The 23,866-nt window shown below is 35.3% G+C and overlaps 1 protein-coding gene across 2 annotated transcripts in view; it reads right to left on the bottom strand.

Moving 5' to 3' along the window:
• The window catches only part of GRIK2 (glutamate ionotropic receptor kainate type subunit 2), a 696,770-nt gene that overhangs the window by 287,474 nt on the left and 385,430 nt on the right, over positions 1 to 23,866 (bottom strand). For both annotated transcript variants that reach the window (XM_066254474.1, XM_066254481.1), the window contains one exon: positions 8,264 to 8,407. In XM_066254474.1, coding sequence (XP_066110571.1) covers positions 8,264 to 8,407 — 144 coding nt within the window. The remainder of the gene's footprint in view (positions 1 to 8,263; positions 8,408 to 23,866) is intronic.

Here is a 23,866-nt window from a genome sequence, read left to right as displayed (position 1 = left end):
AAAAATACAAAAAAATAAATAAATAAATAACTCAGTTGTGAGCGTGGTCTCAGATGGCCAGAGCATTGGCCCCAGATGGGGTTTGCCAGGTAGATCCCAGTCAGGGTACAAGCAGGAGTCTGTCTCTCTATTTCCCCTACTCTCACTTGGGAAAGAAGAAAAAAAGAAAAAAATGAAAAATATTTTTAATCCTTATTCTAAATAAAATAATTTCAGGTAATTCACAAAAATACATATTAGTATAAAAATAGACATGATCAAGAAGTACAGGAGTAGAACTGAAAAATAGTAAAACAAATCTGGTATGGAGACAACACGAGGTAATTAACATCAGGTGAAATGGTACAACTAACAAAGTTCAATCACAAATTTAATCCTGAACTTCCCAGCAATCAGAATAAAGAAAATATGATGAAAAACTATACAGGCCCTATAATTTACGACACCTGGTAATTGTACCAGGAGAAGCCCAGCTCTTCCTAACACGGATACCTTAGAGAAATGTCTCCTTTTGGTCTTCAGAGGGGGCACACTGTATGATTTAGTGGACAAGGTCCTCAATAACACTCTACAATAAACACAATAGTGAGTTTTATTCAACTACTTTTTATAGGGCTATTTGACACATGTCTCAATACTCAAGTGCTGCATTGAGAAAAAGCTATTCTTCAACTAGTCAGTCCTGTGCATGGTGTTTTCAGCTCTCTGATGTTGTTTTAAACCAGAAATAAATATTTGATGTGAAAAGATAAATAAAAGGCATATTCTTCAGGGGGTATTATTTCACCTAAATGAGAGTTTTATAAGAATTAGACATAGAAATTTTATGGATATTCTTTTAAAAACATGAATGTTCTTAATTTTTATCCTATTTATGCTTTGCTTTCTTGATGAATAATTTATTACATGATGAACTGATGATTTCTTGTAAGCCATTAATGAAAAATCTTTATGATAATAATATCTGTGATTTTTCATAGCAAAGATTAAATTTTCATAGTTAAATTTTCATATAAAATAATAGTTTTTATTAAATGAAAAGTATTCTAAGCTGGGCCCTGGCTGGTTGGCTCAGTAGTAGAGCATAGGCCCAGTGTATAAAAATCCTGGGTTTGATTACCAGTTAGGGCACACAGGAGAAGCAATCATCTGCTTCTTCACCCCTCCCACTCCCCCTTCTCTCTCTCACTCATTCTCTCTCCTCTCCTCCCACAGCCTTGGTTCCAATAGTTCAAGCAAGTTGTCCCCAGGCACTGAGGATGTCTCTATGGCCTTACCTCAGGCACTAAAATGTCTCAGTTGCTAAGCAATGGAGCAGTGGCCCCAGATGGGCAGAGCATCACCCCCAGACAGGGGTTGCCTAGTTGATCATGGTCAGGGTGCATGCTAGAGTCTATCTCTCTGCCTCCTTGCCTCTCAATTGATAAAAAAAGAAAAAAAGTTTTAAAAAAGCTGAAAAAGGAATTTTCTTTATGATAAGAAAAACAGAAAAAAGTAAGTGTGTATATGTTTTTAACAATTTTCCCTTAGGATTTCAAGATGGCGATGGAGTAGGCAGACATTCCAACTGCTATCTCTCAGTACTAAACTAGATTACTACTTAATTTAAGAATAATCATCTTGAAAACCAACTTTGGACTCAATGAAGAAGAGTCTATAACCAAGGATCACAGGAGAAGCCACATGAGACTGGTAGGAAGGGCAGAGATGTAGAAGAAACACTGCCACGCTCCCAGGGGCAAGTGTTGGTGGAGGGTCCAGAAGGACTCATACTGCAGGGAAGGTCATCCTCAGGTGGGAGGGTCCTACAGCCCCAGAGCCTAGAAGAGGTGCCCATACTGCATTTGGTGGTGAAAAGAGCCCAGATTTCTGTCTGTGAGAAAGAAACAGAGCTCTCAGAGATGCAGGCTCTGTCTTAAAGGGCCCGTGCAGAAAATCTCATTTACAGGCACTTACCAGGGGCTCTGGCAGAGGAAGGCTAAGAGGATTAGAGTTGAGTAAGGAGAGTGTGAAGTTGCTGACCCAGGAAGAGACACAGTGATGGCCACTGGAATCCCTGTACTGAGTCATTCTTGAATACTGCAGTCACCATCTTTCCTGGGTGGAGCAGTCTCCTTCCTGTAAGATCAGCCTAGGGAAAAGCAATTGCCCCACCCTTAGGAGCCTCTCCTGCCCTACCCTATGGATACTAGGCCATTCTGAGAAGTCAGCCAGGAAATAGGGGGTATATCAGTGACTCAGTTTTCTGGCATTGAGGCTGGAGCTTTTCCCCACACGCTACCAAGACTGTGACAGGTGCTTCTGCCTCACGGAAGAGTCAGTAGAAACTATTCAGACTGTGAGCAGACCACATCTCTGGTTGTCAGAGGCCACACACACCAGACTCCTGGGATCAGACCCTCCTGAAGTCTGTGAAAAAAGTCTGGACAGAATGACACTTGGGGCCAAGCCACACTCACTATCCTTCCTAATTCCTGAACTGCCCCAGGCTCTAGACTTCACCAGAGGTTTTATTTCAGTGGCCGACCCAAATGAGCATCCAGCAGACATAGGTTGCAGGAAAGAAAGCTCAGGGAACCTTGTCCTTTCATGGACATATTCCCAGACCCAGAGTATGTAAAAACCAGCTTAAGGTGTGCGGCTTGGTATTTCTATGTGCATCTGGGTCCAGCGGACACATTCACAAACTCTGGATTGCTTGTAGCTCTAAGAAGGTTGCTATGGGCTAGTCATGGGCAGTGTCCCCCACTGGTCTACTCTGAGTTCCCTCCAGAAAGGCCCAGGGCCAGCACACCTGGTATCCAGCTACAGAGAAAAGTTGGTTCAGGATCTAACAACAGGACCTAAAAACCCTTGCTTCTGGTGTGTCTAAAGGGAGGACTCATTGAACACTGGGCCCAGCTGAGGTGAATTCTGCTTTCTTGGACAACACTGACACAGTGGCTCATGTGCATTGGGCAGGGTGGAGCTTCACAGTCAGCTGGCCCAGATGCTAAATATCCTGCCCCTCTGGGCTAGATTCCACAGGGGGAAGGGAGAGAAGTTTGGAGCATGGACATATAAAGTGTGGGTCCCTGCAAGGCTATTGTTGTGTCTGATTAAAGGGCTTATCCACTTCCTGGGGGGGGGGTCCCACTCAGACCCAGGAGAGGACTCTCTCAGTTTTCCTCCCTGAAACCAGAGGCTCACTAGCTGGAAGAACTTCTGCAAAGGGCACTGTTGGCATCACTCAGTCTGAACCTGCTGCTCAACTTGTTGGTCAGAAATAAAATTTGAGTATACAGCAGTGGCTGAGGGTTTAAGCTCAGTAGTGGCTACTTTAGTCATGCTGAACTCCTAACCAAGAGACCCCTGAAGTATAGGATCCACTAACATATTGCCAACCTCAGCCATCTTCAACCACCAAGCTTGCAACCTATAGTGGGGTTGCTTGAGTGAGTCCAATCTGAATCCACACTAAAGTCTTTCTACAGAAGACAGTGGGAAGAGAAGGCAGGTGGAAAAGGAGATGGAGCAGCTGGAAGTGGAGGCTAATCTTATGGAATTTGGGGCTTTTATGGAACTGCTGTCATCTCTAAGCAGGAAGAAGCTGATTCTTATACACAGGATGGCCCCTCTTACACTACCCAGGCATAAAAAACACAGACACAAGCAGCACACAGAGTCATAGCTCCAGACAGGTATCCCACAGCAAGTTACAAAAAAAAGTTTGATACCAACCCAAGAAGACCTAGAACCAACACAACTAGTAGTAGGTGGCAGACAGTACCAATGCTAGACTCACTAGCTACATAAGCAGCACACCCAAAGGAGGAGTCCAGCAGGCACCAGACACTGTGGAGAATAAATACACACAACAGGACAGATCTAATACAAATGATCAGGTTGACCCTGAGAGCCAGACACTTGAAGTGATAACCACACCTACAAAAGGACTAACTGTACTTAATACTCACATACAACAGGAGGGTAAATACTACCCTCAAGAAGTATTCTTAAAGCAAGGAAATTAGGTGGCCTGGAGGTCAGTACCACTGAGCCCATCTTCCTCATAAAGACACCAAAACAACTTCAAAGTCAGACAGTGCTTCCTAATATACAGACAAAATGGGCAGACAAAGAAATACGACCCAGGTGATATAATAAGAGAAATCCCCAGAAAAAGAACCAAATGAAATGGAATTAACCAAACTACCAGACACAGAGTTTAAAATAATGATATTTAGGATGCCCAAGGATCTTAGACAAACAATGGATAATCACAATGAGAACTTAAATAGAGAGAAAGTATCAAGAAGGACATTGAAGTCATAAAAAAGAATCAGTCAGAAATTAAAAATACAACATCAGAAATGAATATTGCACCAGAAATAATCAACAGTAGGTTGGATGAAGCAAAGAATCAAATCAGTGATTTAGAAGACAAGATAAACTAAAGCATAGAAGCAAAGCAGCAAGTAGAAAAGATGCTCAAAAAGACTGAGGAAACTCTAAGAAACTTCTGCAACAACATGAAGAGAAACAACATTTGCATCATGAGGCTTCTTAAAGGAGAAGAGAATGATCAAGAGATAGAGAACCTGTTTGAAGAAATCATAGCAGAAAAATTCCCTAAACTAATGAATAAAAAAGTCACACAAGTTCAAGAAGCACAGAGAGTCTCATTAAAGAGGAACCAAGGAAGTCTATACCAAGACACATCATGTTAAAATGTCAAAGTTAAGAGACAAAGAAAAAATACTAAATGCTGCAAGAAAAGGCAGTTAATTACCTACAGAGAAGCCCCCATAAGGATGACAAAATTATATCAATAGATGCAGAAAAAGCATTTAATAAAATACAACATCTATTTATGATCATAACTCTTAGCAAAGTGGGAATACAGGGAACATACTCAACATAATAAAGGCCATCTATGACAAACCAACAGCCAACATCATACTCAATGGGCAAAAATTAAAAGCAATCCCCTTAAGACCAGAAACTAGACAGGGGTGCCCCCTTCCACCACTCTTATTCAACATAGTTCTGGAAGGTCCTCACCACAGCAATCAGACAAGAAGAAATAAAAGGCATCCAAATTGGAAAAGAAGAAGTAAATCTGTCATTATTTGCTGGTGACATGATACATAGAAAACCCTAAAGTCTCAGTCATAAAACTACTAGACCTGATAAATGAATTTGGCAAGGTGGCAGGATATAAAATTAATATTCAGAAATCAGTGGCCTTTTTATAGATCAATAATAAACCATCAGAAAGAGAAATTAAGGAAACAACACCCTCCACTATTGCAACAAAAAATTAATAAAGTACCTAGAAATAAATTTAAGTAAGAAGGTAAAAGACATGTACTTCGAAAATTTTAAGACATTGAAAAAAGAAGTTGCGGAAGATTTCTTTTTTCAAGTGGAAGCATATACTGTATTCATGGATAGAAAGAATAAACATCATTAAAATGTCTATACTACCCAAAGCAATCTATAGATTCAATGAAATTTCTATTAAAATACCAATGGCATAGTTCAAAGATATAGAACAAATATTTCAAAAATTTAATGGACAAAAAAAAAAAAAAACCCCAAAACAAAACACTGAATAGCCTTAGCAATCATGAAAATGAAGAATAGACTGGGAGGTATCACACTTCCTGATATCAAGTTATACTACAAGGCCATTGTATCTAATCATCTTAGTAATGGCATAAGACCAGACATACAGATCAATGTAACAGAACAAAGAAACCAGAAATGAGCCCATGTTATTATGGTTAATTGATATTTGACAAAAGAGGTAAGAGTATAAAATGGAGTAAAGACAGTCTTTTTAACAAATGGTGTTGAGAAAATTGGACAGGTACAGGCAAAAAATGAAACTAGACCACCAACTTACACATTCACAAAAATAAACTCAAAGTGGCTAAAAGACCTAAATGTAAGTCATAAAACCATAAATGTCTTAGAGGAAAACATAGGCAGTAAACTCTTCAATATATTTTATAACATTATTTTGCTGATATATCTCCATGGGAAAGTGAAATAAAGGACAAAATAAAGAAATAGGTCTCTATCAAACAAAATGTTTTACACAGCAAAAGACACCATGAACAAAATTAAAAGACAACCCACACAATTGGAGAACATATTCGCCGATATGTTTGATAAAGGCTTAATAAACCAAATTTATAAAGAACTTCTAAAACTCGACATCAGGAAGGTAAACAATCCAATTTAAAAATGGGCAAAGGGACTAAATAGACACTTCTCCAAAGAGGATATACAGATGGCCAATAGGCATATAAATTAAAAAAAAAAAGTTCATTGTCACTAATCATCAGAGGTATGCAAATTAAAATCACAATGAGATGCCACCTCACACCTGTTAGAATGGTACTCATTAACAAATCAATTTTCAAAATACAGTCTGTACATACTTTATAACTACACAATAAGTGCTGGTAAGGGTGTGGAGAAAGGGGAACCCTCCTGCACTGCTGGTGGGAATGCAGACTTGTGCAGCCACTGTGGAAAACAGTATGATGTTTCCTCAAAAAATTAAAAATGAAAATGCCTTATGACCCAGCTATCCCATTTATTGGAACATATCCTAAGAATCCAAAAGCACTGATTCAGAAGAAGATATGCACCCTCACGTTTATTGCAGCATTGTTTACAATAGCCAATATCTGGAAATAGCCCAAGTGTCTGTCGGTAGATGAAAGGATAAAAAAGCAGTGGTACATATACATAATGGAATACTACAAGGCTGGAAAAAGAAGGAAATCTTACCTTTTGCGATAGCATGGATGGACCTGAAAATCATTATGCTAAGTGAAATAATCCAGGCAGAGAATGAAAAATATATGATCTCACTTATATGTGGAATCTAATGAACAAGGTGAACTGAGAAATGGAACAGAGGCAGGGGCAGAGTCATTGGAAGCAGAGGGACAGCTGTCAGAAGGAAGGGGATGAGAAATGGGATCAGAGAAGGTGACGGGATTAGTGAAACTATATATACATAACAGAGATACAGATAACAGGACAGCAAATCCCAGAGGGAAGTAGAGAGAGAGTTAGTGGAGGGAGGCAAAGGGGTATAATAGGGGGCATAATAGGGGGCACGTGGTTGTGGGGCGAGGGTGTTATATTGAGTGGGACACTTGAATCCATGTTAACACAATAAATTTTAAAATTTAATAAGAAACACACATACACACACAAAAAAAACCTCCGCTCAAAGGCAGGGCCTGAGCATGTCTCCTTTGCCACAGCCTATAAATAGCCCTAGTCCTCACAACCTCAATTAAAAAAAAAAAAGAATTTCCCCTTTTCTTTCTAAGTCTGTACATAGTTTATAACTACAACGGATGTAATAAGAAATATTACATGAGTGGGCAAAAGTAGATTTATAGTTCTTATGGAAAATAATGTAATAATTATTAAATAATAATTTAAGAATAAACTCAGTGTTTCACATACTCAGAACTGTAAATGTACTTTTGTCCTGTATATGGCCATAAAAGTGGTTGCATTATGCAATATGAAGTAACTTTGCACTTTTATTATGTTTTATGTTACCTGTTAAATAATTAAAATAACAACATTATATTTAAGAAAAATAGATCTAAATAACTATTCTCTAAGATTTACATCGTGCGTGCAATTTAGTATACTGTAGATGGCATGCATATTAAAAATTCTTTACATATCTATCGCATTGCCTAAAATATAAACAAGTATTTTTAAACATTTATATTTCCACATAAATAAATGTAATTTGAGAAGGTGAAACTAAAAATGTCATAAACCATAACTCACAGATTTTTATCTGTTTACACAGTTCTATATATTTTGAAGAATGTCCATTTATTTGTTATGTAGTTTTACCTCCTTTGTTTCGTATTATTAATTTTTTTTTTAGATTTTTACTTATTCATTTTAGAGAGAGGAGAGAGAGAGAGAAAGAGAGAAGGTAGAGAGGAGCAGGAGGCATTAACTCCCATATGTGCCTTGATCAAGGCAAGCCCAGGGTTTCTAACTAGTGACCTCAGCATCCCAGGTAGATGCTTTATTCATTGTGCACCCAAAGGTCAGGCACTTTGTTTCATATTATTAAGTAAAAATGTTGATTTTGCCTGTATAGGGAAGAGAGAAAGTTTAATTTAAAAGAGAAAAGTTAAAGGTCAATTGTTAAGAAAGCTGCCATAATCTCAATGCATTCAGTTTGAGGACAAAAAGGGGGAATGTGCATCTCCTGACGTACCTCTTTGATTAGGCTCATAAAGCGGGTTCCAAAGCGCCAGGGTTTGTGTCGATTACACTGTAGGGAACTGACTGTCATCTGGGGAAACTGTTGGACGCCCACAGACACCACGTGCACTGCATCATACATCAGAGCAGCATCAGTCTGAAAGCCAAGAAAAAAGGAAACACGAAGTCAAGAAAACATGTGAAACCCATGGTGGTGGTTTGGAATTGAAGAGAAGGAAGAGATAAAAGAAACATAAAATTTCTACATCAACGTTATTCGAATATTTGACTACCTTCCCTTTCCTGAAGTGATGACCCAAATTCATATTGTCCTCGTGTCTCTGTTGAATTAAGAAATGTGTAAAGACGTTCATTATTTTATTTTTGTTACTACTTCTGTCTCTATCTTACTCTTTCACCACAAACACACACACACACACACACACACACACACTGAATGCAATTGCTGACATTTTGAATGACTATATAAATTACATATTGTATAAAAATAATTAAGTAAACATTTTTTTGTATTGAAAGACTAAAAAGATATTTGATAGGAAGTTCACTAAAAAATGTAAAAATATAAACCCTGATCTTCTATTCAATTTTTCAAAGGGTTCAATCTCAGAAATAATGCTACAGTTTTGAATCTCAACACATATATATTAATCTCTTTTCAAGAAACTAAGCTTAGTCCCTTCTACTTTTCCTCCCCCTCAAATTTCCATATGAATGAAAATTTATTTGGCTTCTCATGTAAAATGAATATGAATTCTACTGTCTTTGCACCTGCTCAAATGACTGACCACTTTAGAGCCTGGTGATAAAGATTAAAATGTTTATAAGTCATAGGAAACCAGAGGCTCAGCGATCATCAATGCTGTGTGAAATGGACCCTCACATTGTGTTTGACGATTGGTGCCAGGTCCACTACCTACAGAAGAGGGCCACACTGACAGTGCTGGTAGCAATGAACTTTGGGCCATCTGCTTGGCATGCCTGGGAATCAAAGCATATATTTTTTCTTCTCATCCACACAATTAGTGAGCTGTGAAATGAATTCCAAAATGAATAGGAACCCTGTAGATTACAGCGCCTGCCACAATACAATACAAAATGAGTACACACAGTATCTTTCACGCAAATGGATGCTAAGAAGCTCTACCTCATAAATGAAAGACAGCTAAAGAGCACTATGCAATGACAGAACATAATAAAAATAATGCAATTTTATAGTTCATAAATCTTTGGGGAATATAGCTCAGATTCCTAACCTTCATTTTATAAATATCAGCTGATTATTTTCACATATTCTGATGGCTGCATAGTGAAAACTAAAATGGGGAATTGATATAGGCATAGATCATGACCCTGACGTTTACACTGATATTTGTCTTTGGCCTATGTGAACATTCGGAGGATGTGTTTCACATACCATACAGGTGGTCATAGAAATAGTTATTAAGATATAAAAGGTACAAATGATTTCAAACTAAAATAATGTTTTTAAATATAACTCTTAAAAACATAGAAAAACGAACACTTTCAGACACTACTAAATAGAAAATAAAAGGCATTCTGCAATTTGTACCACAAGGGAGCCTTTAAAAAATCTATGTTCTTTTTAACCCTGTGATTGCCCTAAAAAATAAGAGATAAGAACAAAGGCTACATATATAATATAATTTATTTTTAAAAATAGATAAAAGTGGAAACCTGCTGAATGTTCAAAATTAAAATATAATATCAATATCACAATGATAAATTATATAACCATTCAAATCATGTTTTGGAAAATAATCAATTAGATTGAAAATTGTGTGTAAAGGTTAAGTGTAAAAATAGATTATATAGAACTGTACTTACAGCATTAATCATAATATACATCTTCAAAATATTTGACATATGCTAGTTAACTTAATTCTCACAATAATTATTGTAAATGTTCCCATTTTACAAATGACAAAACCAAGGTTGAGATAAGTTAAATAATTCACCAAAGCCAAGCAGTTAAGTAGAGAGAGACCCATCTTCAAATACTTTTGGCTGGTGTTCTTCACCACCATATTGTATGTTGCACGAACAACAACAACAACAACAACAACAAATCAAAGGGAAGAAAATACACTGAAATGATATCAATGATTACTCTTGGGATTAGTAATAGATAGAATTTTCTTTTTCTTATTTTTTTTACAGTTTGTTTTAAAGATGGAAGTTTACCAAACACCAATGCAATTATTCCCAAGGTGGAAATGTTTTATTCTATTTCCATATAATAACCAAAAAAAACCCCACATAAACTATGATATTCCTATAATTTTTGAACAAAAAAGCAAATCTTTGGAAATTTGTCATATATTTGTAATATTATTAGTTAATATTTGTTGAGTATTTACTATGCACAAAGCATTCTCCTTACATCATTTCCTTTACTTCTCATAACCATCATCCATTTGGAAATCCACTGAGGTTGTATCTAACAGGAAATTGAGGCAGAAAACACTTAAGTAATTAGTTTAAAATCACATCATATAGAGGAGAGTCTGTATTTGAATCTAGACTATCTATCCAGAGTTCACATCCTTCTCTCTAGTTTTTGGATTAGTGCTCTCCATTTAATAAAGCAAAATAGTTCAAATGATTTTAAAGTTTCAAAATATAAAAAGTTCTGATAAGTACTTGAATATACTAATTAGTATAATTTTTGATGAGCAATAAATATTCACATAATGAAAACGTACTGCAAAGTAAGGAAAGGTATAGATTGTGGAGAACTGATGAATATAAATTCACAAAAAAAATGCACGGATGTATTGGGTCAAGAATAGGTTAGATAGGAAGTTAGTAATGTTAACCAGAAATATTCATGAAAGTAGTAGATTGCTTATACAATTGCTGCTCAGATTTTCAGAAGGCACAGTATCAGGATCAGGCTTAAAGGGATTCTCTTACTACCACCTCTAAATTATAGAGATTGATTGAGCTGCTTTTGCTAAGTTTTTCACACACTCATATTCACTCTATAATCTCTTGCTTTGACTCTGTTCTCAGTGAGAAACAGATGAAAAAGAAGCAACAGATAGAAATGAAGAGGTGAAAGGAAGAGGAGACATACAGGTTAATTACTTTGTCCCCATTTTTGTTAACCTTTAAGTTACATTACATGCTTACTGTGTGCTACACAACCATGTTATTTTCTTTATATACATTCTCACAAGGACCATACGTTTTAGAAGCTCAGCAAGGTTAAAGCAATTTTCTCAAGGTTTTATCACCTTGAGAAACAAGACTCAGAAAGCAAGACTCAGGCAAAGCTTAGCTCTTAAAACTACCATTCCAACTATCATAGCAAGACTCTAGCAGAAATAAGACTCAGAAAGAAGACATAGAAACAAGATGCAGGCAAGGTATAATCTTAGAACCACTGTCTGTACTATCATAATTGACTACTTCCCTAAGCTGGCCATATTCCCACTGAAACTATGTGAAACAATGAAGGGGAAATTGATGGGAGCATGTCTCATATTTTTGGAGGCTCTGTGGAATACCAGACAATTATGTCCTTAGGCCCCATAGAGAATAAGTTATGTCCCTGAGCTGATATATAAATAAAAGTTCATCTGGTTCCCAAGTCAGATATTTTTTTCTTTATACATCATAGCTACCTCTAAAGAAAGTTTCAAGGTTAAATGTAATTGAAATTTAACCAACTAAGTTAAAATGAAAAATGTGCACAATTTGACTATTAAGATTCATATGAGAGGGTGAGATAAAGTTATAGCCATGCACGTCCTAAACTACAAAGACAAAAGCTAAGCAGAGGAAAAACAATTAGCAGTGAAGACAAAACAATCTGTCCTATTTTCTCTCTTTCAAGTATAATTACTCATTTATATATAAATAGATCACACTTATTGGAAAGCTAGAATATCTATTCACCTGAGAATAGAGCCCAGAAGAAAGCACAACCAGATAAGACAGAAAGAGCGAAGTCTTTAAAGCTGGGTCAAGCATCTATTGATAGCATTTGGAGCCCCCTCAAGAGGCTACCACTGATAGACTGGAGTTGGAACTTTATTTTTCTTTCTCAAATAATTTAGTTAACTTACAAAAAGTGTTCTTGCAAACTTTTAAAACTGTGCAATACAGTCCTACACGTTTCAGTAAATCTGTAGTGATCTATCAAAATCATGGCTTAAAAGATCATAAAAAATGCTTTTAGATACATTTTATTTATGCATTTACCATCTCACCACATTATTTCTGAATTCATATTATATCTAGTCTAATTACTTTTAGGTATGGATTGTGTAACATGGAGATAGGTGGAAGAGTGACAAATGCTAATATCTGTGGCTGAGCTATTGCCACAGAAATTGGTTTAGTCACACAGTGCTAGTTCATCCATCTCAGCTAAACTCATATCTGATGAGACTTTAAAGTATTGAAAAAACAGTAAAATATGCTTACAGTTCTTTTATGCTCTGAGAAGTCCACTACATGTTTTTAAACAATTGAGATTCAGAGAAATTAGGTGTTCTCAAAAGTTTCAAATGATAAAAATTACTATTGTTTAATATTTTTGATTTTGTATGTATAATTAAAACATTTCCCAATACAAAAAAAAAAACCAACACAGGAATGATAATGGATGCTGTGAACAGTTAAAATGTTTTTATGTATTTAGATTTCATTTATGGATGAATCTGGCACTAAGCAGTAATTACAAACTATGTGCATGTTGAGTGCATATGTTATTTCTGTGTTTGATCACTATAATCATCATTAAACATCTTCTTTGTGAACTTCTGAGATGTTGTAGGTTATAAAAAATTAAAACAGCTTATAGTTGCATGAAACATGAAGCAAATAGAAATGAATGGACAATTCAGAACTACATACCATCATAGAAGGGAACACTGGTACATAAAAATCTCTCAGATATGCTAAAATTTTCCCTCAGCAAAAAGCTATCAAAATGATTTGTTTTTCTTTCCAAAGGGGGGACATTCTCTTGGAATGTTCTGTCCCCCAAGAGTCATGGCTTTTGTGATCCCTATTTAATTTTTACTCAGAGAACTTGAAAGATAGCCCCTTCAATTTATTTTCTCTATTATGACAAGCAGAGTTACATTTGTTACAATAAGATTCTCCTAAAACACTTTGTGCATATTTGGACTCTTATCCTGGGCTCCAAACACACACTATGTTGTATGTAATAAGTTACATTTAAATCTAATCATGCTTAAGAGTGTTGTGATATATGTTCATATCTTGATTGAAATGATGATTACACCAGTGTATATGTATGTCAAAACTTAGATAATTGTACAATTTAAATTTAAGAACTTTATGCCAATTTTACTCCAATACAGATATCAAAAATATTTTAAAATGTAATCATGTATTTCTCACCTTTTATCAGCCCTCCCAGGTCATAAGCACCTTTCAGATAATAATCATATCTATCTTTGTAATACCCCACACAGGGTTCCATACATTATCTTACCCATAGTAACTATATAAAACAATTTTTTAATAAATTGATGAATTCAACCAAAAAGTTCACTTTAAACTGTAAAAGAAACGGGTCTTGTGGAGTTCTGAATAACAGTCACACTTCGCCATCTAGTTAGAATGTATTACCTCCCAGAGGTACAGTGAACCAAATCTGCCAGCAACTCATACCTGGGAGGAATGTGAGTACAGCGTCTGTCCCATTTCTAAATGAATTTATAGTAACAGTTCTGTGAACACATTTATCTTCCCATTAAATAAGTGCAGGCAGGTCCCCTTTGAGAGCTGAATGCTAGCTGGCAGGTGGCAGATCCATTCTGGAACTCCTACGTCTCATATTTTGCTCATTTCTAAATTCCCATCTGAACTAGAGTGCACAGCACAAAGAGTAGGATAGTCTAATAAACAAAATTTAAGTTGATGAATTCTGATTCCTTCATTAACATGATATAAAAAACCTTAAATCCCCTTTTCCTTTGTTTTCTCATTTTATAATTGGAAATTTAAAAAATGGTGATCTACCATATCACGTCTTTATTGAAAAAATCACTTCTAAAAACCAGACAATGCTAGGTGAAAAACAATTACAGATATTAATTCTTTAATTAGAAGATGCATATGTTAAGGTAAGTGGGGGAAAGGGTGGATTCTGACCTCAGAAGCTTCCTTGTGTAGGCAGCACAAGCATAAAGGAGATGGAAAATCATCCACCCCCCTGAGCAAGAGTGAGGGCCACACATGGAAGGCAGGCTGGTGCTCATTCATTCAGCTGGCACACTGCACCCAGTACTCTGCCTGGCACAGAGCAGGTGCTAACAGAATGGAGGGACTGATGAAGAAATGCCCGCAGACCCAGTTTGGAGCCAATTGTCAGAGACAATTCTCTTACACTGAAGCTGCCATTATGCTTTCTCAGTTGCTGGCTCTTTGTACTATTCTGAAATGGGGTTCTTTACCAGCAGCTGCGTGGACTGCACAGACTGCATGAGATAATACATTAAAACAGTTTGCACCATCCCTGGCACGTGGTACTTAGGCAGGTGTTAGATGATGATGATGATGATCACCAGAAGATCAGTAATCTCTTCAACATGGATACTATTCAAAACCAGGAACCAGTTTAGAAAGTATAATGTTTCAATCCTTCTACACCCACTGTTAGCCTAAATAGAGGACGAGGCCTCGTGCTGTTCAAAAAAGCAGATCAAGTTCTGGAAGGAGAGGAATGGGAAGAAAATTATCATACAACAGCAATCTGATTCCTATAAAATGTGGTGTGTACAATACACTACAATTCAGAGCTCAAAAAAAATTACTGAATACAAAAGTATTACATGACACATTAGGATTAAAGAATAAATATAAGTGGCAAAAATATTATAGTGTCTTGCACTTAACAAAAAGCTGCTGCTGGACAGATAATTGCACACCAGCCATATGAACATGGACAAAACTACTGTAACTTTTTCTAGTCTTTATTTATCTGTAAGAGGAAGAGCTAGAACTAGGTAGATTTTAAAGTGTCCTGTGGCTTACAACTCTATTCTAGAAAACTCACATTTCATTATGATTTTATTTTGGCTTTTGTAATACAATCAAGCTTAATTTATCTACCTTTGCTCCATAGTTCTTTATGGTTTGTGTGCTTTATAATGAAGTTTTGTATCAACATTTCATACAAATTAATAAATAGAGGAAATCAAGTCACTTTTTTCCACCATTGTATGTGTTAATACTCTATACAATTCCTGCCTAGTCCAATAAAACCTGCCAACACTTTTATTATATTGTATTTGTTTTAAATTGACTATGAAACTTTTCACCCATATTGAAACCTACCTCAGCCTGCTTATATTCTGCAGAGAAAAATTAATATCCTTTGTTACTCCTATCTAAAGTTTCACTGATATCCCAGTATTTTATCTTCCTGTATATCCTCCTGCATAGTCAGAACGTGGATATGCTATACTTCAGATTTTAACTAACCAGAGAGATTTCTATATTGAAAATTAGTTGACTAAAAGGAGACTCTAGAAGCTACATGATAGAAGACCTTTAAAATGAATATACATTTTTATAGCTACCTGTATGGGATTCAGTACCCACAAGGGCTAAAAGGGATAAGAGAATAAAAGGAAGATTTAAAAAGGAGAAGGGGAAATAATAGAATGGCTTTACCTCACAGTCAAATTAATGAGTTAGAAAGAAAACTCAAGTTTAGCAATGCTCTAAAGATCATGAAGGAGACAGCACTGGGTGACAGTGCTGCTGGGACTCAGTAAAGAAAGTGCCTGGGCCAGGATGAAATGTGTAAGTAATGGACCGATTTGCTTGGAGTTCCTTGGAGTTTGTGGATTTAAATATATTCTATGTCTCTTCAAACCTGTGTTCTCTGGGCCTGGCCTGTGGTGGTGCAGTGGATAAAGCATCGACCTGAAAAACTGAGGCTGCCAGTTTGAAACCCTGGGCTTGCCTGGTCAAGGTGCATATGGGAGTTGATGATTCCTGCTCCTTCTCCTGTCTCTCTCTCTCTCTCTCTCTCTCTCTCTCTCTTCTCTAAAATGAATAAATAAAATCTTAAGAAACAAAAAACCTGTGCTCTCTGGCTTAAGCTATGAAAAAATAGTGATAGTTAATTAAAATATTTTGAACAACTAGCACAAAAAATTTTAAATGTATCCAATGCTAATTTTTATAGTTAGAATTTTCAGTAGTCCTTTATGCTTAAAATCCACAATTTGTAACTTTTTATCTTACAAAAACTCTTGCTAGATGCCAGTTTCCTTAACAACACTCAATGAGATAATTTTACAAACAGCATTATTTGCCTATAAGCTTTTAGAGCTTTATAAGGTAAGAAATTCAGTTTGTGGAGTTTTAATGTTGCAATTGTGAAAACTTTAGGAAGTGACTATTTTTAATTCTTTCTAAGAATTATATGTATTTTCTATGGGTATTTTCTATATAATTTTCTGTCTTTCCACATATACTTTTAAAATGTAACATTTCCAAGCAGAAAATCCTATTTGTTTTTATTACCACACTTTCTAAATTCCTTTAAACATTTGTATACAAATTCAAGATGTTTAGTTGTTTCTTAAACACCATGTAGGTCAACTTCACTTGTAAATATAGATGATTAAAGGACAGCTGTGAAGCAGGTTAGAAAATACCAACAGGTTTTCAATTAAAAGTTTCATTTAACTAATGTAATTATTCTTACCTAATTAATTTTTTCCCACTAAGATCAGCCCATTGAGATATCTCATTCCCTTTTAAAATGTTCCATGAAGCTTTTACTAACATCCATGAACCACGCTGTATTGATAGGATTGTTAATGAACTCTCTAGGAACAACGCACTAACCTTAATAATTTAGGCACTGTTAAATCTTGTCTGCTTTGTACTACATTTAAAATTGCTATTGATCTAGAGAAGAGTCAATATTAAGGGGAAGTATTCTTTGCACTTCTAGCTGGTCTCCAATACATCCAATTATCTTGGTATTTGGAGCTCAAATTAGCTATGTGCATTTAAAATTTTATATTCATTAATATTGTTTATATTTACCCTTTTCAATATGATAAATTAAAATATATTTTTATGTTGTTAAAAGACTGATTATTTTTAATTTGAGATCCAGAAGTATGCAAACCAAAAATAAATGATCAGAAATTTAGATTCATGAGTTCAAATGTTCATGTAAATACCAATTTCAAATGGTTATAATCATTGAGAACTTAAGACTTTATATAAAATTTACCCAAACAAAAAAATAAAATATAGTAAAGATCTAATTTAAATATAATTTGAAGAATAATATACATATTAATATAGACATTACTGGGAAAATAAAGCAGTAGATATTAAAACATGTCATATTAATATGTAAACATTATGACTTTTTAAGCTTTTATACTTTATTTATGATTCTATAAAAAACAGTAAAAGTAACTTGTCACAGACGTGAGAAAGGAATATTTTCATGGAAAGCTGGTGGTACTTTGATCTTTAGCTTTGTAACTTATTAATCATCTTAAAATAAGTAGGATAGTAGTCTACCTCACAGAGTTGTAATGATCAAGTTAGATAAATGTATAAATGTGTGAACAATTAATAATATCAATTTAGATCAAGCAGAAGTGTCAGACAAGGTATATTTTATCTATTTGTTTATATAAGTCCTTTCTCTTTTTTCCTTGGTGAGTCTTGCCAAGGGTTTGTCAATTTTGTTGATCTTTTCAAAGAACTGGCTCCTTGTTTTATTAATTTTTTCTATAGTTTTTCTGTTCTCTATTTCATTTATTTCTGCTCTGATTTTTATTATTTCCTTTCTTCTGCTGTTTTTGGGTTGTTCTTGTTCATCTTTTTCTAGTTCTTTAAGATGTGAAATTAAGTGGTTTACTTGGGTTCTCTCTTGTTTGTTCATATAGGCCTGTAGTGATACGAACTTCCCTCTTATTACTGCTTTTGCTGCATCCCAGATATTCTGATATGTTGTATTGTTATTTTTATTTGTTTGTATGTATTTTTTGATCTCTGCATTTATTTCTTCTTTGACTCACTCATTTTAAAGTATGTTGTTTAGTTACCACATTTTTGTGGGGGTTTTTACCTTTTTTTTGCAGTTGAATTCTAGTTTCAAGGCTTTATATCAGAAAATATGCTTGGTATAATTTCAATTTTTCTGAATTTGCTGATGTTATTTTGTGGCCCAAATATGGTCAATTCTTGAGAATGTTCCATGTACACGAGAGAAAAATGTATACTCTGGCACTTTGGGATGAAATGTCCTGTAGATGTCTATCATATCCAATTGTTCTAGTGTTTTGTTTAAGGCCAATATTTCTTTATTAATTTTCTGTTTGGATAAATAATCTAGAGCCATCAGCTGTGTATTGAGGTCTTCAAGTATGATTGTATTTTTGTCAGTTTTTGTTTTTAGGTCAGTCAGTAGCTGTCTTATATATTTTGGTGCTCCTTGGTTTAGTACATATATATTAAGAAGTGTTGCAGCCTGATCAGGTGGTGGTACAGTGAAATAGAGTGTCAGACTGAGACACAAAAGACCCATGTTGGAAACCCTGAGGTCACCAGCTTCTGCACAGGCTCATCTAGCTTGAGCACAGGCTCACCAGCTTGAGCAAGGGATCACTGGCTTGAGCATGGGATCAGAGACATGACCCTATGGTCGCTAGCTTGAGCCCAAAGGTTGCTGGCTTGAGCAAGGGGTTACTCACTCTGCTGCTGTAGCTTCCTAGTCAAGGCACATATGAGAAAGCAATCAATGAACAACTAAGGAGCAGCAAGAAAGAATTGATGTTTTTTTATCTCTCCCCCTTCCTGTCTGTCCCTGTCTGTCCCCCGCTCTGACTCTCTCATTCTCTGTTAAAAAAAAAAGTGCTAAGACAGAATTGCATTTGAACCTCAAGAAGACAAAAAGCATGACTACAGATGAAAACATAGATAGTGATGACATCAAAATTGATCAAGACTTTACTTACCTTGGAAGGACAGAAATAGAAGAATTAGGAAAGATCACCAAGAGAAAAGATATACTATTAAAGACCAAGGCTACGATCACCTACTTCCCTTATATTTCCAATTGCTATCCATAAATGTGAAAGTTGGAGAGTGAAGAAGACTGATTAAAAAAAAGTTTCATTTAAGGTATGGTATGGGAGGGAGAGCTCTACAGACACCCTGGACTTCTAAAAAAGATGAACAAGTAAATATCACATCAAATTTAGCCTGAAACATTTCTGGAAGCAAAAATGACAAAACAAATTGTTTTACTTCAAAAACATCATGAGAAGGCATAGTTCTTTGGAGAAGATAATAAAATGAGAAAAATTAAAGACAGCAGAAAAAGAGGAAGACTAAGTACAAGATGGATTAACTTTGTTAAAAAGAAGTCATTGGCAAAACTCTATAAGAAATGAGCCAGGGCTGTGTTGAAGCCAGAATATTGAGAACATCACTCATTCATAGAATGTCTAGGAGTCAGAAGCAAGTCAAAGGTATGTAACACACAGGGGTCTTTGAGAAAAAAATATTAACATTCATTTTTATATTCATATTTTACAGTATACCTTATATTCCTAACTCAAAGACATGCCATCTCTTTACTATTTTAATTAATGTGATTATTTCCTATTTTGAAAATACATTGACTTAACTAATTTTGTTTTATTGCCTGAGAACATGCTTTTGCTTGCCCATTTGTAGGTCTCTTAAATATCTCTTTTCCCATATGGACATATACTTTCCCAATTTTTTTAAATTTGTTTCTAGGCACTTTATAGTTTGATTCACTCATTCAACAATATTTATTATTAATGTTATTGTGCAACTGACAGTAAATATAATTAAGAGCTTGGATATTAAAGGTAAAAAATCAAAGATGATTTAGACTTTTGGGGTATTTAGAGTAGATGAGTTCAACAAACTGGTAAACTAACATTCTTAATATAATGGCATATGGAGGATAATATAGAACAATCTAATCTTATCTGGAGTAATATCTATTGAATTATTAAAAAGTATTCATTATTTTAATATGATTTTCTATTACTATCCATAGCTTCAAAAATCAAAAAGAGTAGAAAAGCTAAGAAAAAGGTCAAAAAGAATGATGGGTTCAAGGAAAAAGGTCAAACCTGAATTCTCACTAGTCCTTTTTTAAGATTATACTTTATATTCTGAAATGTTCAATATCTTCTTTCTTACAATTAAAATATGCTTGTCATTTTATAGGTTAAATTAAAGGATTTTCCTAAAGTGGAGTCTGTATAAATCATTTTATATTAGATCCAGTCTAAGTGAAAGACTGAAAGAGTAGAACATGGAACTCAGAAGGTCAGCAGAACTCTCTTCTTTTTGAGTCCATTCCCTGACCTAAGCTCCTGGCTCTGAATTTTCAGGACTGGTAACAACCAGTGCGTGGGGCATGGCCATGTGACACAAACTTAGCTCATTAGTTAAACCCAGGCCCTTTGAGGGAGCCATGAATAAAGAGGCATATCGTTTCTCCTGAAGTTCTGTTCCAGGGGATATGAACCTTGACACCACCTCTGTCAAGAATGAAGCCAATGCAGAAGAAAGAGGAGATGAGAGAGAGAATAATCTGTTAATGACTTTTTTTTGTACTCCTATATCCAACTGTATTTGAAGACAGTTATCCTGTACTTTAAAAGCTAGAAAACCAATGTGATTTCATCTTACTATTAAATAATTTTAATGAAATTTTAGACAACTGAAATGGAAACAATCTCAAAGAATACGGGTTTAGTCTTCAGTTTCCTCAAGCCAAAATGAGATTATTATTTCTTCTACTTCCTCAAGTTGAAACACACATTAAAAAATAAGATGTATATAAAAGCAGATCATATAGGCCCTGGCCGGTTGGCTCAGTGGTAGAGCATCGGCCTGGCGTGCAGAGGTCCCGGGTTCAATTCCCGGCCAGGGCACACAGGAGAAGCGCCCATCCGCTTCTCCACCCCTCCCCCTCTCCTTCCTCTCTATCTCTCTCTTCCCCTCCTGCAGCGAGGCTCCATTGGAGCAAAGATGGCCCAGGCGCTAGGGATGGCTCCTTGGCCTCTGCCCCAGGCGCTGGAGTGGCTCTGGTTGCAACACAGCGATGCCCCAGATGGGCAGAGCATCACCCCCTGGTGGGTGTGCCGGGTGGATCCCGGTCGGGCGCATGCAGGAGTCTGTCTGACTGTCTCTCCCCGTTTCCAGCTTCAGAAAAATACAAAAAAAAAAAAAAGCAGGCCATATACAATTATTTACATGAGAGTATTCAAAAATATCATTGTTATATTAAATAAATTCACAAAATGTGTAACTATTATTTGCTAATTATCAAGAACCTTGATTCTTTGCAGAAAAGTATTCAATACAATAGAAAAATTTTAGATACCAACTAAAATATTGTGACTTGGTTACACTTTAAATCACAGAATGGGGCAACTGTGAGATGGCACATGAGTTCCCATCATGCCTGCCAAAATACATGGATCAACATTTTGTCTGAATCAACAGTATCATTTCTACTGTGAATTATACAGGTTCAAGGACAATCAGAATGTGAACTGAAGCAAAGAACTTGAATGGTACACTGCTGTGAACATTATTAAAAAAGAAATCATAGAGAACTCCAAAACCAAATGCAAGCCAGTACTCTATGATGCCCTTGAATTCAGTAGGTTAATAGATTGACATCAAAATTGGAAATCACTGATTAAGCTATATCAGTTAACTCTTGACATTTATACTTTTGAATTTTATACTTGATGAAACAAATTATAAATTACAAAGCAAGACATAAAATACTTTCATTAAAACGATATATGTTTTTTGCACTGACTTCTATGCCATTTAGAAAATTAATTCAAAGTAGATAAAGAGCAGGAGGTGAGGGCGATCACACTACTCAGGAGAAAAGAATAGTTTGTCTTCACCTGCTGGATTTGATGACTGAACAGCTGCAGCCAAAGTGAGAAGAGGGAGGAATATATGGCTGAAATTCATAGGAAAGCCAGAAGGAATAGCAATTCCATAGAGAAATTAGCAGCTAAAGGATATTAGAAATGTCTTAATAAGCATAATAAGAATGATCACCAAAAGAAACAAAAAGAAATTTAAGAAATGATGAGGCAGTAAAGATAGAAATAGCTTAAATTTTTTCTTTGTTAGCTGAAACACAGATTTGATAAGTTTATAAGAAAAAAAATTCAGATTAAAGACATTTACAAATAGTTCAACTTATCCTTGAGTTTTGCTCATGAGTTAGATTTAGGGAATCTTATAAAAGGATGTCTTATAAAGCATACATTGCATCAAATGGCTATGACTAAGGCACTTCAATGCAAAGCTGTTAATTGAGTAGGCTCCTTTTATTCCCCCAGTTCTTTTTTATTCCTGATCTTGAACCCACCCAATCTCCTCTTACACAATTGTGCAACCTTCATTATCTTCTCACCTCTTAAATATGTGCTACATAATTAACATGTGAATTTAATTGTGTTTTAAGGAAAAAGTACTGAAACATAAGTATTATTCTATGTTAAATACTGAACAAAATGCAACACATTTTATACTTAGGCATTTGCACCTACTTTTTGTTCCCAAGGAATCCAGTACAAAGGTGTTACACATAGCATGCGAAGTAGAATAGTGTTTACTTTTATTCATTATTCTTTGAAACTAGCTGAATCGCAAGGCCTATCCTTTACCAAAATTTAAAAGAGTTAGGTCTACTACAGATATTAAAAGCCAGAGTAAAAGCATAACAGCTATCACATCCATGTTTAACTATTGTATGTACTCCATGGAAAATATTCAGTCTTTCCTTTTTTTGAATTGAAAGGAAAGTAAATATCTCACAAAGAAGCTATTTGGTTAAAAGATACTTTCTATAATGTCCACCATATGGCAGAGTAGTAAGCACTTTACAGATATTATTTAATTTTGTTTGTTTAAACAATCTAATGATGTAAATAATAGATTCTGGGTAGACTGTGGCTCAAATCACTTGGTAAAAGGCATATCTGAGATTTGAACCCAGGCCTACAAAATTTCAAAGATTTTGCTTTAACTGCTCAACCATTATACTTCATAATAATATACATTGCTACTATATATAGTAGTACCCAAACAAAATGTTAGGCATCTAAGAGACTAGTTCTGCTTATGTTAAGATAATGTAATGTGCTCTATGTAAAAAAGATCATTGAAAAGATAGCTTTCATCTAAAACTTCTTATGATTGAAAATACACCTTTCATTTCTTGATGACATGTACTCACTTTCTTGATCCAGAGGTAAGAGAATATCAGTAAAATTTTAATTTAAAGAAATCACAATTTCCTGATGAGACATAGTGCATCATGATGTGTTGGCACCCATGGTTGGGTGCTAAAAACCATTAGTAACACTATTCTAGAAAACAATCTGGAAATATGCGTCCAACACAAAATAAAACACTATAATTTCACTTGGGGCATTTACTTCATAGAAACAAAAATATAATCGCACCTAGATGTATATACACATTATAATATAGTTTATGTTTTTAAAAATATAGCAGTCTA

This window comes from Saccopteryx bilineata, chromosome 1 (assembly GCF_036850765.1).
Source record: "Saccopteryx bilineata isolate mSacBil1 chromosome 1, mSacBil1_pri_phased_curated, whole genome shotgun sequence".
Taxonomy (NCBI): Eukaryota; Metazoa; Chordata; class Mammalia; order Chiroptera; family Emballonuridae; genus Saccopteryx; species Saccopteryx bilineata.
The sequence above is the reverse complement of the archived record's forward strand: the minus strand, read 5'-3'. Positions and strand labels throughout refer to the sequence as shown.